Raw genomic sequence first — 17103 nt, forward strand, 5'->3', positions numbered from 1 at the left:
GCCACCCTGGAGCCAACACTGGACAGGAGAGTCTGGGGGTGGGTCCCGGGAACAGTGGCTAGAAGGCCAGGAGCCCACTTCACCCAGCAGGGTGGGCACTGGGCAGGGGAGATGGACAACCCTGCCTGGCCACTCAGGGATCCTTGGGCTGCAGCGCCCTCCCAAGCCTGGCCCCTCCTGGGAAGGGGTGCTGCCACTCACCCTGTCAATCTCCAGGTCGTCAATGCCACTGAGGTCCAGCTCGCCGTCTCCCGAAGCATCTTCTGGAGGGAAGCGCAGCATCAGCATCACTCAGCACCAGCTCTGATGACGGGAGCACGGCCACCACCTGGGCTGGCTCAGGACCCTGGGTCTGGGCTAAGGGTCTTCTAGAACCCCATCCCCTCCTCTGCACCAGGGAGTCACGCCCTGTTTCCCCACATGGCCACGTCTCTTTAAATGCTTAGCTAAGGATGCTAAGTGAAGACAGCAGGACGCCAAACTCAAGCTACGAAGGAAAATCCCAGCACTCCTGTGCTTTTTGTAAGAAAGCAACTTTTTAAGATTGGGAGACAGAGGCTGTCTGGCCCCAAAGACCGAGGGAGGGCACGGAAGCTGGGCAGGAAGGAAAGGCCAGGCCACGGGGTGAGACAGGGGTCTACGCTGGGGGGCGCCAGCTCCCTATCACTGAGCCCATAGGTCTGGGGATAGAAATGAGGGAATAGAAATAATTCCAGAGTCCAGGCCCAAGGGAGCCTTCCATGATCACGCTCAGGACACCCCAAAACCTGCCTGTCACCCCTGCCCAGCCCCACGTGGTCCAGGCAGCATCTGCACAGCCTGGAATTGGGACAGCCTCTCCTTGCCACAGCCCCACACCATAGCTGCCTGCCCCATGCTGCCAACTCAACTCCAGCACAGGGCTGGACTGTCTGGGGTGCTCTCCTGCCACGCTGTTCCATGGCTGAGGCCTGAGAGGGCTCCTCTCAGCACTCAAACAGGCAGCCCTCAAGGCCCCCCCATGGCCCTTCCTCAGCCAGAATGGCCCTTTCTGCTCAGGGTCACTGTGCCGCCGGCTGCCCCGGGAGCCTGTGCACGTCCCCTCTGCCTGTTGCTCTGTGTGACCTGCCTGGGTTCCACCCACACAGCAGCCCCAGCCATCAGGACTGTCTCCACCCCCGGCCCAGAGGTGGCCGACGGGATAATATTTGCCTGGCTCCTCAACACAGAGGCCAGGCCCTGGTGCCCGACGGGAGGCAGGGCCTGAGGGTGAAGCGCTGCAGGAAGGTCCAGGCCTTCAGCCAGGGAAGCCTGTCCTGGCAGGGATGGGGGACGGGACCCATCTTTCTCCTAGAGCTCCCAGCCAAATGGGCAGGGAGGAGGGGGCATGACGGGCACGGTGGCCTGGCCTGGGCACTATGGGACAGGGGTGCCTCGTCGTTGCCATGACCAAGCTCAGCAAATGACGCTCCCCAACCATGTTGGACAAGTGGATGAGGTGTGGAGCTGCCCTGTGGGACTCCTGGACGCAACTTGTGGGCTCTGTTCTCCACGGCCCCTGTGGCCTGCAGGCGGTCCCAGTGAGGGTGATGAGACCCACCGCATTCCGGCATCGGCACACACCCAGCTCTTCACACCAGGACCACTGACGCCCACACAGCCCCACTGTGGGGACTGGTGGTGCCCCAACCCAAGCCCACCGCTCGAAAACACCACACCTCCCGACAAAGGATGGCAGCATCCAGCTCTCCCCCTGAGAGGGACACGTCGGAAAGCTCTCCTGATGACCTCAGCCACCCTCCAGGGCTCCATCAGAACTCACTGGGGTCGCTGCACTGCGAGGAGATGCATTCGCGGATCGAATCTGAGATGCCCAGGCTGGCCGCAGTGGGGAGGGGGTCCAGCAGGGACCCAAGGGCCGGAGGTCTGCCGCCCCACTCGGGGTTTCCTGTTGCTTCCGAGCTGCCAGGGGTGCCACCAAGGAGCTCCCGGTATAAGTCCTTGTTCAGGTGGCTGGCCGCGGCCTCCAGCTCCTCATCCTCCGTGTCCTCCTCACCACACAAGCTGGACGCGGTGTCCTCAGCGGAGCCTAGGGGTACACAATCCACACACCACCTGTTAACCAGGCAGAGGGCCAGGGCGCCCACTTTTGTGACAAAAAACAATGCTACCAAGCTGCCAGGTAACCCAGAGAAAGGCTGTCGCTGCACGGTGCCTGGCGGCCACGTGCCAAAGAACGAGCCTCAGGCCACACCTCACACTGCACGCAGAAGTTAGCTCAAAGCAGATCACAGACCTGGGGGGAGTTAAAGTACAGACATCTCAGACAGAAAAAGTTTGACTTTGGATAAGGCAAATATTTCTAACGGCTCTAAAAGCAGAATCCATAAAACACTGATAAAACGGGTTTCCAAACAATTAAGAACTGCCCTTTGAAAGACATCATTAAGACAATGAAGACAGCCCACAGGCTTATCTGCAAATCTCACAACTGGTAAAGGACTTAAATCTAGAACAGATGAAGAATTCCCAAAACTTCACAAGAAAACAACCCAATTAAAAAAACAGAAAAAAGATCTGAACAAAGGCTCCCACAAATATGACATATGGGTGGTAAACAAACACATACAAAGACCTCCTCCAGTCCTGAAGGAAACGCAGATGAAATCACCACCAGCTACTCCTTCACAACTCAGAACCTCTAGCCCTGAAAAGAAAATGGGGCCATGCCTCCCAGGCAGGAGGAACATACTCCCTCGAGCTTCCACGCACGGTGACACCCCTTTGGAGACAACCTGATCATTTCTTTTTTCTTTTTTGAGACGGAGTCTCGCTCTGTCGCCCAGGTTGGAGTGCAGTGGTACAATCTCCACACACTGCAAACTCCACCTCCCAGGCTCACGCCATTCTCCTGCCTCAGCCTCCCGAGCAGCTGGGACTACAGGCATCTGCCCCCATACCCAGCTAATTTTTTTTGTATTTTTAGTAGAGATGGGGTTTCACTGTGTTAGCCAGGATGGTCTCGATCTCCTGACCTTGTGATCCACCCACCTCGGCCTCCCAAAGTGCTGGGATTACAGGTGTGAGTCACTGCGTCCAGCCGACAACCTGATCATTTCTTAAAGACAGACAGGTCATGGCCGCCCACTTGAGCCCAGGAGTTCCAGACCAGCCTGGGCAACATAGCAAGATCCTGTCTCTATGAAAAAATGAAAACTTAGCTGGGTGTGGCGGTGCCCGCCTGCAGTCCCAGCTACTTGGGAGGCTGATATGGGAGAGTTGCTTGAGCCCAGGAGGTTGACACTGCGGTGAGCTATGATCGAACTACTGCACTCCAGCCTCGGTGACAGAATAAGACCCTGTCTCAAAAACAACAAAAAAAGACAGACACACTTGCCTTTCACATAACCCAGCAATTTCACTCCTCAGCAGCTGACCCAAAAGGAAATCAACGTCCACACAAGGACCTGTACACCAGGGTTCAGGAGTGCATCTGAAACAGCCCCGAACGTGCAATGTACTCCAACAGATGAATGGCTACACACCTCAGCGTGTTGAAGGACTACCAACTGCCACGCCACAGAAGAAAAGAACAAACCATTGATGGACTCAACATAATCACACTGTGAAAAAAGCCGAAGGGAAAAACATATTTTACATGATCCTACTCGTACGGAATTCTACAGAATACAACTAATTTATAATAACAAAAAGTAGCTCACTGAGGGCCTGGGGCAGGAGGGGGGGCGCTGACTAAGGGCCTGTGGACCCCGCAGGAGCCACAAATCTGTGGGTTTTCCTGGTTGTCACTATGGCTTGACAGGTGTGTGCAGACGTCAAAGTTCAGAAATTAAACGGCGCATTTTAAACATGAGCAGTTTGTCATAAGGCAATTACACCGCAATAAAGCTGTTAAAAATCACCCAATGGTGAATTTAAAAGACAGAAAACAACTTTCAGGGAAGGAATGTGAATCCTCCCCCTTGAGCTAGGTGTTCACTTCTTGAAACTGCCTGCTGTTGCCACAAGTAGCTCTAAACTAACCTAATAACGCCGCACCCAATAGCTTAATGATGTACGGCCAATCACGAATAAATGTTATTATTGTAAGCCAATGACAATTCCTGACAAACAACTTTGTATCCATCCAATCACTGTCCCTTTTTGCCTTTAAAACTCCATCTGTGGCTGGGCATGATGGCTCACTCCTGTTATCCCATACTTTGGGAGGCCAAAGTGGGCAGATCACTTGAGGTCAGGAGTTCAAGACCAGCCTGGCCAACGCGGCGAAACCCCGTTTTTTTTTTTTTTTTTTTTTTTTTTTTGAGACGGAGTCTCGCGCTGTGTCACCCAGGCTGGAGTGCAGTGGCGCGATCTCGGCTCACTGCAAGCTCCGCCTCCCAGGTTCACGCCATTCTCCTGCCTCAGCCTCGGAGTAGCTGGGACTACAGGCGCCCGCCACCACGCCCGGCTAGTTTTTTGTATTTTTAGTAGAGACGGGGTTTCGCCATGTTAGCCAGGATGGTCTCGATCTCCTGACCTCGTGATCCACCCGCCTCGGCCTCCCAAAGTCCTGGGATTACAGGCTTGAGCCACCGCGCCCGGCCGCGAAACCCCGTTTCTACAAAAAATACAAAAATTAGCTGGGTGTGGTGGCGCATGCCTGTAGTCCCAGCTACTCGGGGAGATAAGGCAGGAGAATTGCTTGAAACTAGAGGGTGGAGGTTGCGGTGAGCTGAGATTATGCAACTGTACTCCAGCCTGGGTGACGGAGTAAGCCTCCGTCTCCAAAAAAAGAAAAAAGTCCACGTGTAACCGCTGCTCACCAGAGTGTATATTCAGGGCAATGAGATGTGTCCTCTCTGGCTGCACTCCTCAAGCTTGACCCAAATTAATTATGTAGATTAATTTTTCCTCTGCTTCTTCCTTTAAGGTTGGCAAAACTCATCTTAAAACATCCCACTCTAGATTTTGTGCGTGTGTATGTACTGGCGACAGGGTCTGGCTCTGCTGCCCAGGCTGGAATACAGTGGTGCAATCACAGCTCACTGCACATCGAACTCCTGGGCTCAAGTGATCCTCCGGCCTCAGCCTCCCGAGCAGCTGGGACTACAGGCGCGCACTCCCACACCCAGCTAAGTTTTTAATTTTTTGTAGAGATGGGATCTTACTATGCTGACCAGGCTGGTCTTGAACTCCGCTCAAGCAATCCTCCTGTATTCACCTCCCAAAGTGCTACGATTACAGGCATGGACCACTATGCTTGACCCACTCTAAGTCTTAGATTACTTTCGTCTCAATGTGTTCCAATATAAAATTCCTGGCTAGCACTGAGTCCTGGAGGGGTCCCCATGGTGAGGAATGGCTCCTTGGGGGAAAGCACCTGATCCCCAGAGAGCAGACGTCAGTGAGTAATGACCTCTGGACAGTGCAGCCTCTTAGAAACCCCTCCCCGGGCAAGTGGGCCCAGGCCGCAGGTGCCAGGAGCCTTGGGGGCTCCAGCTGCCACATTCCCTGGACGTGCACATTCCCCAGACTGTTGGCTCTGCCCCAAAAGTACCTCCAGAGTTTGACCAGGCTGGGCCAGGTCTCTCACCCTGGGTTCCTGCAACAGCCTCCCCACCACCTGCCTCTGCCCTCAGGCCCTCTCATGGCTCCTACTACCCCCAAGTGAAAAAACACAGTACAGAATACTAATCAAAAATAAAATTCGAAGCCCCACACCAACCAAATGGATCCCTTCTCTTGACCAAAGAGATTTCAAAGAAACCCGAAAAACTAGTTCAGACCACGATGGGAAGCGGAGGCGGGGTCAGACATGCCTCATTATACCCTCTTACACCCCCTCCCTTTGGAGTTCAGGAGCAGCTCATCAGCATTAACATCCGATGAGAGAGATCTGATGATTGACCAAACAGACCTTGTAGCAACAGATACCAAATTCCAACCTGACTCTAGTATAGCATCAATGACAGGTAGCAGGCCCTGAAAGAAATCAAAATACTTTACCCCAAAATATCTTTGACATATTTTGAAATGGCTCTGCAAAGCTGTCTTTTGCAGTGGAAACTCACATTCTTTTTTTTTCTTTTTTTTTTTTTGGAGACGGAGTCTCACTCTGTCTCCCAGGCTGGAGTACAGTGGTGCAATCTCGGCCTCCTGGGTTCAAGCGATTCTCCTGCCTCAGCCTCCCAAGTAGCTGGGACTACAGGCATGCGCCACCACGCCCGGCTAATTTTTGTATTTTTAGTAGAGACGGGGTTTCACTATGTTGGCTAAGATGGTCTCAATCTCTTGACCTTGTGATCCGCCCGCCTTAGCCTCCCAAAGTGCTGGGATTACAGGCGTGAGCCACCGCACCTGGCAGGAAACTTACATTCTGTAGAGAATCCCCTTCCCTTTCCAGGTCTTTTTCTGATCCTGAAGAGATTTGCTGAGACTAGCATATTTTAAAGATCTGAATAGAAGCCAGGAGCAGTGGCTCACGCCTGTAATCCTAGCATTTTGGGAGGCCGAAGTGGGCAAATCACGAGGTCAGGAGTTCCGAGACCAGCCTGGCCAACACAGTGAAACCCATCTCTACTAAAAATACAAAAAATTAGCCAGGTGTGGTGGTGTGTGCCTGTACTCCCAGCTACTTGGGAGGCTGAGGCAGGATAATCGCGTGAACCCAGCAAGTGGAGGTTGCAGTGAGCTGAGATTGTGCCATTGCACTCCAGCCCAGGCGACAGGGAGAGACTCTGTCTCAAAAACAAACAAAAAGGTCTGAATAGGAAACATTTGTCCAGGGACGGTGGCTCATTCCTATAATCCCAACACTTTGGGAGGCCGAGGCAGGCAGATCACCTGAGGCCAGGAGTTCAAGGCCAGCCTGGCCATCATGGTAGAACTCTGTCTCTAATAAAAATACAAAAATTACCAGGGCGTGGTGGCGGGTGCCTGTAGTCCCAGCTACTTGGGAGGCTGAGGCTCGAGTCACTTGAACCTGGGAGATGGCAGTTGCAGTGAGCCAAGATCGCACCATTACACTCCAGTCTGGGTCAAAGAGGGAGACTCTGACTCCAGAAAAAAAAAAGGAAACCTTTCCATTTACTGCCTCTAAGGGTGGCCACCTAAAGACTTCATCTATGTAACAAGCACCTTGGTCTCCACAACTCTCTTACCTTAATCTAGACACTTCTTTCTGTTGATTCCGGGTCTTTAGACAATAACTTAACTCTTTCAACCAATTGCCAATCACAAAACCTTTGACTCCACCTGTGACCTATAAGCCCCGCCCACTGCTTTGAGTTGTCCCACCTTTCTGGATCAAACCAATGCACACCTCACAGGAGCCTCTGCAGGGAGGGGATGAGGTGGGGGCAACCTGTACCAACAGCTGGAGTGCCACAGCCCAGTGTGCAGCCTGAGTGTCTGAGGAGGAAGGAAGGTCATGGGGGGAGGCAGCCTCAACCCCAGGGCTGTGCACATAGACCAGAGGGCCCAGGAAGAGTGACAGGAAGGACAAGGTCAAAGGTCAGCTGGTGGGAAAGGTGCCGGCAAGGGGCACACAGACAGGTCTCGAGTTCTGAGGCCAGGGCTGGACTCACCATCTTTCGCCAGGCTGGCCAGGCCCCCCTTGGCCTTTGGCCGGCTGTTTTCTAGTTCAATCTCAATTGCATCCTGGTAACTGGATATTTCACCTGAAGTCGTAAGTTAAAAGCAAAAAGTCAGCACAAAATCAATTTTCCCAACAAAGCAGAAGCATTGTATGGGAAGATCAGTTGGTTACCTTCAACCTCCTCCAGTTTTTTTGACAGAACTTGTTCAAGCTGAAACGGAACAGGGCGAGAGGCTTCGTGAAGGGAGGCCCGGGCACACAGTGCGGCCCCCGGGGTGCCCTGTGGGCCCCAGGGACCACAGGCCACTGGAACTTAGGGGTACGCAGCGGTGGAGGTGGAGCTATGGGTCTGTGTCCCCTACAGGAAAATGTGGCACTTCCCAGAGTCTGTGTAAGGTGTGTCCTGGAGCCTCGGGCTCTGGCTGGTTACAGCACTGAAGAGCGGCTATGAGGCTATGGGTGTGCAGCTTCCCTGCAAGGCTGACAAGCCCAGCACAGACGGACGCCAAGGCTGGCACTACCTGCTTCATCCGCAGCTTCCTCTGCCCAGCCGTGTATGAGGGGGGGTCGCACTCCTCCTCCAGGTCGATCTTCATGAACTCATCTATGGTCAGCTGACTGGTGGGGGTGTCTTCAAATTCCGTGAGCCTAAAATGGAGCCGGACATGGGAAATGGAGCTGGCAGCTCTGAAAACGCCGTTTAAAACTGAGCTGCTGGCTTGGCGTGGCTCACACCTGTGATCCCAGCACTTGGGAGCCCAAGGTGGGTGGACTGTTTGAGTCCAGGACTTTGAGATCAGCCTAGGCAACATAGTGAGACTCTGTCTCTACCCAAAAAGAAAAAAAAGTTAGCCAGGTATGGTGGTGCACACCTGCAGTCCCTGCTACTTGGGAGGCTGAGGTCAGGGAGAATCACTTGAGCCCAGGAGGTTGAGGCTGTAATGAGCTGTGATAGCGTCACTGCCCTTTGGCCTGGGCAGCAGAGTGAGACTGTCTCAAAAAATATATAAAAAAATAAAATTAAAGGCCAGGCACTGTGGCTCACGCCTGTAATCCCAGCATGTGGGAGGCCGAAGTGGTAGGATCACCTGAGGTCAGGAGTTCGAGACCAGCCAGGCCAACATGGTGAAACCCCGTCTCTATTAAAAATAGCAAAAATTAGCTGGGCGTGGTGGTGGGAGCCTGTAATCTCGGCTACTTGAGAGGCTGAGGCTGCAGAATCGCTTGAATCCAGGAGGCGGAGGTTGCAGTGAGCTGAGATCGTGCCACTGTACTCCAGCCTGGGCGGCAAGAGCAAAACTCTGTGTCAAAAACATAAAAAATAAAAACAAATGAATGAACTGTGCTTCCCAGGCGTTCCTCCATGGGGCCTGGCAGTCAGGCCTTGCTCCTCGGCACCCAGGTCCCTTCTGGCGGCTTCTCTACCCCCACCTGATCCTGCCCGGACCTCTGTTCACTGGGAGAAAGGCCCACAGGCACCCTTAATCACTCACAGAGGACCCCAATCCTAGGCGGAAGACTCAGAAGGCCTGAAGAGAGGAGGCTGGGCTAGAACCTCAGCACCTGGCAGTCGGGCAGGAAGGGGCCTGCAGGCCTGTGAGCCATGGGGCTCAGTTCTTACGAACGCCTCTACACGCTACACAACCTCCAACATGCTTAATCAAAGGCTTTTTACAGAATCAACAGTCAGATGTTTAAGGTTAAATACTTTCCAGCTGCTTTTGGAAACTGCCACAGGACACGATCTCAGCTGAAAAACAGCAGCCGTGTGTTTAAGATTTGTGATAAATGTCACAGCAGTTACAGGTTGCAGCAACCCCACTGTCACATTTACCTTGCCGAAGTCTATGAAACAGGGCTGCCAGTGCAGGTGAGCTGTGAGGAACCCCAACAAATACCACCCAGCAAAGTGGGGTGCAAAGCCCCGCCCTGCCTGCCTGGCTTGCTGTGCCACTCATTTCAACTGATGCGGGGACCTCTGACGGAACTCCGGCTTCTCACTGGGACAGGGGTCACCTGGGCTTTCAAAGTCCAGGACGGACCACACCAAAAAGGAGATGGACCAGGCTTCTGACATCAAAGACAGCCTCCTGCCTGTTTGTGACTTAGGGCAACTTTACACATCACCCTCCGCCTCAACTTAGAAACACAGGGATCAGGCTGGGCACGGTGGCTCACGCCGGTAATCCCAGCACTTTGGGAGGCCGAGGCAGGTGGATCACGAGGTCACGAGTTCAAGACCAGCATGACCAACATGGTGAAACCATCTCTACTAAAAAATACAGGCCGGGCGCGGTGGCTCAAGCCTGTAATCCCAGCACTTCGGGAGACCGAGGCGGGTGGATCACGAGGTCAGGAGATCAAGACCATCCTGGCTAACATGGTGAAACCCCGTCTCTACTAAAAATACAAAAAACTAGCCAGGCGTGGTGGCGCACGCCTGTAATCCCAGCTACTCAGGAGGCTGAGGCGGGAGAATCTCTTGTATCCGGGAGGCGGAGGTTGCAGTGAGCCGAGATCGCACCACTGCACTCCAGCCTGGGCGACAGAGCGAGGCTGTCTCTCAAAAAAAAAAAAAAAAAAAAAAAGGCCGGGCGCGGTGGCTCAAGCCTGTAATCCCAGCACTTTGGGAGGCCGAGATGGGCGGATCACAAGGTCAGGAGATCGAGACCATCCTGGCTAACACAGTGAAACTCCATCTCTACTAAAAAATACAAAAAAAAATAGCCGGGCGGGGTGGCGGGCGCCTGTAGTCCCAGCTACTCGGGAGGCTGAGGCAGGAGAATGGCGCAAACCCGGGAGGCAGAGCTTGCAGTGAGCTGAGATCCAGCCACTGCACTCCAGCCGGGGCGACAGAGCGAGACTCCGTCTCCAAAAAAAAAAAAAAAAAAAATAATAATAATACAGGGATCGGAGGAGGAGGACGCCTCCGCAGGACAGAGCCGGCCTCAGAAGGACTAGCAGGGAACTCTCCGGAGGGAGGCAAGGCATCCTGCCAGCATGTCCAAGCCATGGTGCGACAGGGGCTGGGCTAGGTCCTGGCCAACAGCCAGGTGGGGTATAGCAGGGTCCTGGGAAGTGGCACCTGCTCCAGCAAGCAGGCCTGAGCTGGACTGACGAAGCGTCTGCGTGGTGCCCATGCCATGAATGAGAGCCCCCTACCTCTTTCGCAGCGTGGACTCACACACTTTGACCACACTGATGACCTCCTTCACAGTCCTCCTGAAGTCATGCATTCTGGCTGCAACTAGGAGTGCTAGAAAGCAACGAGACGGGCCTCGTCAACCACAGCTGGGAACCAGGGCAACAGTGTATCTGTGGCCCAGGAAAACACTGCGGATCCCGGCCGGGGAGATGATGACCTGGGAAGATGTGTCCGTGCCAGGGCAGTGAGATCCTCACTTAGTGTGGCTCATCCTGAACAAGACCCTCTCTATCTTATGGTGGGTGGTGGCTGCATCCCATTCCATTTTCAAATACAAGAACAATTAAAATGAAGGTTTCCGAGAGCTTCACGTAATCCCTCAAAGCAAACAAAATAACTTTAAGATGACTGTGCGGGAAACACAGGTTGTGATGGGAGCTGGGGATTCTGAGGATGCGGAGCCAGGCCAGGCGGGAAAGGGGCGAGGCCACAGCTGGCAGCTGACACAGGTTCACCAAGGCTGCAGTGGGCCCAGAACCTCCAGAGCAAACATGGAGATCATGTGTGCAGATGGAACGGCCTCTCAGGCGCACTGAATTTCATGTGTGCAGATGGAACGGCTTCTCAGGCGGACTGAATTCTGCTGTCAGCAGAGTGCAGGGACGCTGGCACCTAGCCTGCTGGGAAGAGTGGACTCTGTGGGCATGAGGGTGAGGGCCCTGGTGAGGAGCAAGGGCCCTGCCGACCTGGGGCTCCAATTCCAGGGTTGGGGTAGTTGACCAGGCCACAGCCACATCCACCCACCAGCACCAAAGGCAAAGTGAGAGTTTGAGTGACAGCTGGAACCTGGGGGGCCACAGAGGTCCAACTAGAACAACCGCCCAGCTAGGGGTGGGGGATAGTCTGACAGCCCCGTGGCATCCTCATAAGCAACAATCTAGCATCTCAGAGAGGCCACACCACTATCCGCGTCAGGAGCCGGGCCCCACAAGCCCACGGACAGGGATGGCCGTGCAGCCGCAACCCAGATGTAGGCAACCTGGGGTCAGGGCCACTCTGCCCTGAGGGTTCTGCCCCTTATGCCAGGACACACAGAGGCCAACGGGGCAGCCAGGAGGTCCTGGAGGGCTGAGGACCCTGGTGGGCCAGTCCAGTGTCAGCCACGGAAGGCTGGAGGCAGCTCTCAGTGCTCTGCAAACATTTGGCACAGCCCACCAGCACTCAGGCGTCAGGAAAGTGTGACGCCAGGACCCAGGCCAGCATCCCCCAGACGGGCAAGGCCCGCTGTACCTGCTCCGCAGAGGCCCGAGGGGCGCCGGCCTGTGTGCATCCAGTCCCGCTTCATCCTCTGTAGGAGCCTCAGGGCAGTCATGGACACCTCGTGGTTCTTCTCTCCGAATTCCAGTAGGTGCGCAAAGCGCGGAATATACAGGCACGGGTCTGTAGCAGACACGGCGTCTCAGTGCCCGCCTCAATGTGCCATAGCATGTGCACAGGTGGCCCAGACAGCCCAGGGGTGGGGTGACCTGCACTTGTCTTTCCAGGAACCCAGGCCCCCCACCAGTCCCCCTCCCCTGGACAAAGCCTCTCTGATCCTCAGCTGGAGCAGTCATGGCACTGAACCCAGGAGAGCCACTGGCCACCTGCTGCCAACCAGCCTGCTGCAGACACGCTGGGGCCAGGCAGCGTGCCCCTACTGCATGGCTGCCCTGCTCAGGGCACAGAGGGGCTCACACCCAGCAGCCTTCCCTCCAGACCATGCTAACAGCACCACCCCCAACAACGGTCCCGGGACCCTTAGAGCAAGACAGGCGTGGGTTGGGCACACAAGTCACCAGCCAGCCGGCATCAGCTGACACTCATGGGTGAGAGGAGGACCCACTTCTGGCATCCCTACCAGCATGGCAGTGCCACTGGGGCTGTGTGTGCACACTGAGGTCTGGTGCTGTGCACCTCTGCCAGCACGGCACAGTGCTGCAGGGGATGTGCCTAGAGCAGGACAGGCCGGGTGCTGCACAGCCCGGGCCCTGATCGACTGCATGGACCCAAGCAGCGCTCCCCTATGCCGAGCACGAGGCTGTGATGTGAATCCACAGGGCCCTGCTGTGTCCCACCAGACTCAGGTGGCTATGACTTGCATCCCTTCATACTCATGATGCAGGCCCCCTTTCCAGCTGAGCGTGTCTGTAACACGAAGGATGAATGCTTGAGGTGAAAGATGCCGCATTTACCCTGATGTGATTGTTACACACTGCAGGCAGCATCCAAACACCTCATGTGCCCCATAAACATACGTACCCACTACGCACCCACAACTACAGATAAAAACAAAGGATTTTTGGTGATTCGGCAGCTAAAACAGATATTATTCAGAGAAAAAAACCAAGATAATTTAAAATAACATAATTGCTAAGATTTTTAATAATTTTCAATCAGATAAAATCATCGGAGCTAGAAATAAAAAGAATGATAAAAAATACAGTTATAACCTGGGCGTGGTGGCTCACGCCTATAATCCCAGCACTTTGGGAGGCCAAGGTGGGCAGATCACCTGAGGTCCGGAGTTTGAGACTGGCCTCACCAACATGGAGAAACCCCGTCTTTACTAAAAATACAAAATTTGCAGGGCATGGTGGTACATGCCTCTAGTCCCAGCTACTCAGGAGGCTGAGGCAGGAGAATTGCTTGAACCAGGGAGGTGGAGGTTTCAGTGAGCTGAGATGGCACCATTGCACTCCAGCTTGGGCAATGAGAGCAAAGCTCTGTCTCAAGTTAAAAAAAAAAAAAAGGATATGCTTATAGACTGGGCAATGTTGAGACGAACTCTATACAAAAATTTAAAAAAAAAAATTTGGCCGGGGCTGGGTGCTGTGGCTCACGCCTGTGATCCCAGCACTTTGTGAGATTGAGGCAGGTGGATGGCCTGAGCTCAGGAGATCAAGACCACCCTGGGCAACATGGTGAAACCCTGTCTCAACTAAAATACAAAAAATGAGCTGGGCCCACCTACTTGGGAGGATGAGGCAGGAGAATCGCTTGAACCCAGGAGGCGGAGATTGCAGTGAGCCAAGATCACACCATTGTACTCCAGCCTGGATGACAGAGTGAGACTCTGTCTCAAAAAACAAAGAAACAAACAAACAAAAAATTAGTGGGTGTGAGGCCGGGTGTGATGGCTCACACCTGTAATTCCAGAATTTTGGGAGGCCAAGGCAGGTGGACTGCCTGAGCTTAGGAGTTCCAGACCACCCTAGGCAACATGGTGAAACCCTGTCTCTACTAAAATACAACACACACACACACACACAAATTAGCCAGGTGTGGTGGCGGGCACCTATAGTCCCAGATACTTGAAAGGCTGAGACTCCAGAATTGCTTGAACCTGGGAGGTGGAGGTTACAGTGAGCCAAGATCATGCCACTGCACTCCAGTCTGGGCGACAGAGCAAGACTCTGCCTCCAAAAAAAAAAAAAAATTAGTGGGTGTGGTCTAGTCCCAGCTACTGAGGAGGCTGAAGCAAGGGGATCGCTCGAACCCGGGAAGTCGAGGCTGTAGTGAGCTGTGATTGTACCACTGTACTCAGGCCTCGGTGACAGAAAAAAAAAAAAAAAGAAAAAGATGTACTGATGGGGGTGGCACTTTGACACTCATTAATTCTTTTTTTTTTTTTTTTTTTTTTTTTTTTTTTTTTTTTTTTTTTGAGACAGAGTCTCGCTCTGTCGCCCAGGCTGGAGTGCAGTGGCCGGATCTCAGCTCACTGCAAGCTCCGCCTCCCGGGTTCCCACCATTCTCCTGCCTCAGCCTCCCAAGTAGCTGGGACTACAGGCGCCCACCACCTCGCCCGGCTAGTTTTTTTTGTAGTTTTAGTAGAGACGGGGTTTCACTGTGTTCGCCAGGATGGTCTCGATCTCCTGACCTCGTGATCCACCCGTCTCGGCCTCCCAAAGTGCTGGGATTACAGGCTTGAGCCACCGCGCCCGGCCGACACTCATTAATTCTTGAAATAGAAAACTCAGTTCAAAGACACTGGAAAATATATCGACGGCTGGGCATGGTGGCTCACACGTGTAATCCCAGCCTTCAGGAGGCCAAGGAGGGTGGATTACCTGAGGTCAGGAGTTCAAGACCAGCCTGGCCAATACAGTGAAACCCCGTCTCTACTAAAGTAAAGTACAAAAATTAGCTGGGCGTGGCATGGTATGTCCCTGCAGTCATCCCAGGTACTAAGGAGGCTGAGACAGGAGAATTGCTTGAACCTGGGAGGTGGAGGTTGCAAAGAGCCAAGATTGTGCCACTGTACTCCAGCCTAGGCGACAAAGCGAGACTCCATCTCCAAAAAAAAAAAAAAAAAAAAAAAAAAAAAAATTCAAGACAAGCCAGGCAGAGTGGCTCATACCTACATTCCTAGCTACTTGGAAGGCCGAGGTGGCAGGATTGCTTGAGTCCAGGAGGTCGAGGCTGCATTGAGCCATGACTGTGCCACTGCATTCTAGCCTAGGTGACTGAGACCATGTTTCAAAACAAAAAAGACAAGCAAAAAGCGTGCTTTCAAGACAAATCCATCAGTGACTAGGGTGGAGGAGAGGCGCTGGGCAGCGGCGGCACTGTGGGCAAACGTGGAGTGGCAGAGTGGCACAGGACAGGCATGAGCATTTCATAATGCAAAGGAAACTATGTGAAGCAGCCTGGAATCTGCAGGTGCACAGTGACAGAGGAAGAATTAAATGAAGGAAAAGCAATGAAACAACCTTCGAAACCACAATAAGCGGAGATTTTAACATGGCTCTCTGAAATTTGACAGACTGATTAGGAAAAAAAGACTAAGGGACAATATAAGACACATCACTATAGGCTCAATCTGACAAGGATGTTCTAAATTCTGTACCCCATGGAGTCATCATGCTTTTCCAGTGTCTGTGGGACAGTTATGAAAATGACCAGGTATTACAGAACAAAGAAACTCTCAATACATTTCACACAGGATGTGCCACTTGATCCCAAGTAAAAAAAAACCAAAAAACTAAAAACGAGCAAAAACAAGTAGTCCCCTCACCTCCAAACGCTATTAGAAATTAAAGTACAATCCTTTAGATAACTTTATTAACTTAAGCGCTTTGTATATTTAAGAAAGCAATGGGCCAGGCGTGATGGCTTATGCCTGTAATCCTAGCACTTTGGGAGGCCGAGGTACTTTGATTGTAAGAGGCTAGCACTTTGATTGCCTGAGCTCAGGAGTTCGAAACCAGCCTGGGCAACACAGTGAAACCCTATCTCTACTAAAAAATACAAAAAATTAGCTGGACGCGGTGGCATGCGCCTGTAATCCCAGCTACTCGGAGACTGAGACAGGAGAATCGCTTGAACCTGTGAGGCAGAGGTTGCAATGAGCTGAGATGGCGCCACTGCACTCCAGCCTGGACAACAGAGCAAGACTCCATCTCAAAAATAAATAAATAAAGGAAGCAATGAAATTAATGAACTAAGTCAAATAACAGAAAATTTAAAATTAACAAAATTAATTATTTAAAGTAGGCAAAGGGACTAACAAAGAAAAAGAAGCAAATAAATTACCACTGTCAAGAAAAGAATTAAAAAGTCCAACAGCCAGTAGGGTGCTGACATGAAGACAGACCTACAGACCAACAGGACAGGACAGGACAGGACAGGACAGAACAGAACGGGGTCAGAAATGACAATGATGGGCAGGTGACTTTCAAAAAGGGTGACAAGAACTTCTTTCACAATGGGGAAAGGATGGTCTCTTCAATAAGCAGCGCTGGGAAAACTGGATATCCACTTGCAAATAAAGATAGGCCCTTACCTTACATCATACACAAAAACTAACTCAAAACCAATTCAAGACCCAAACGCAGACTTGAAACTATAAAACCCATAGAAGAAAACACAGGCAAAGACTTTATGACATTGGTCTTGGCAAAGATTTCTCGAACATGACACCAAGAACAAGGGCAACAAAAGTAAAAATAGACAAATTGGGTAACCTCAAACTAAAAAGTTTCTGCCCAGCAAAGGAATCCATTAACAGAAATAATATCCTAGGGAAGGGAAGAGAATATGTGCAAACCATCTATCTCATAAGGGGTACCATCCTGAATATACAAAAAACTCCTACAACTCAGGAACAAAACTGATTAAAAATGGGCAAATTGCTCTTTCGTAATCCCAGCTCTTTGGGAGGCTGAGGCACGAGAATCGCTTGAACCTGGAAGGCAGACTTTGCGGTGCACCCTCACCACTGCACTACAGCCTGGGCAACAGAGTGAGACTGTCTCAAAAAAAAAGGCAAAGCCCTTGAACAGACATTTCTCCAAACATGGCATGCAAATGGCCAACAAGCACGAGCAGATGCTCAACATCA

At 52.5% G+C, this 17103-nt stretch overlaps 1 protein-coding gene across 34 annotated transcripts in view; it reads right to left on the reverse strand.

Annotated features, from left to right (window-relative positions):
* The window catches only part of BRF1 (BRF1 RNA polymerase III transcription initiation factor subunit), a 103530-nt gene that overhangs the window by 11600 nt on the left and 74827 nt on the right, over window positions 1-17103 (reverse strand). For 18 of the 34 annotated variants that reach the window (XR_013396696.1, XM_028851951.2, XM_077942129.1 and 15 more), the window contains 7 exons: window positions 12015-12164; window positions 10742-10835; window positions 8101-8227; window positions 7751-7790; window positions 7569-7661; window positions 1802-2068; window positions 202-263 (listed from right to left, as the gene is read on the reverse strand). Coding sequence is in view for 32 of the 34 variants with exons in the window: in XM_028851951.2 (XP_028707784.2) it covers window positions 202-263; window positions 1802-2068; window positions 7569-7661; window positions 7751-7790; window positions 8101-8227; window positions 10742-10835; window positions 12015-12164 (833 nt within the window). In the remaining 2 variants the exon portion in view is untranslated. Of the gene's footprint in view, window positions 1-201; window positions 264-1801; window positions 2095-7528; window positions 7662-7750; window positions 7791-8100; window positions 8228-10741; window positions 10836-12014; window positions 13248-13734; window positions 13837-17103 lie in introns of all 34 variants that reach the window. The other 16 variants (XR_013396697.1, XM_077942123.1, XM_077942116.1 and 13 more) reach the window with 7 other exon arrangements.

The sequence above is a fragment of the Macaca mulatta genome, chromosome 7 (assembly GCF_049350105.2).
Source record: "Macaca mulatta isolate MMU2019108-1 chromosome 7, T2T-MMU8v2.0, whole genome shotgun sequence".
Taxonomy (NCBI): Eukaryota; Metazoa; Chordata; class Mammalia; order Primates; family Cercopithecidae; genus Macaca; species Macaca mulatta.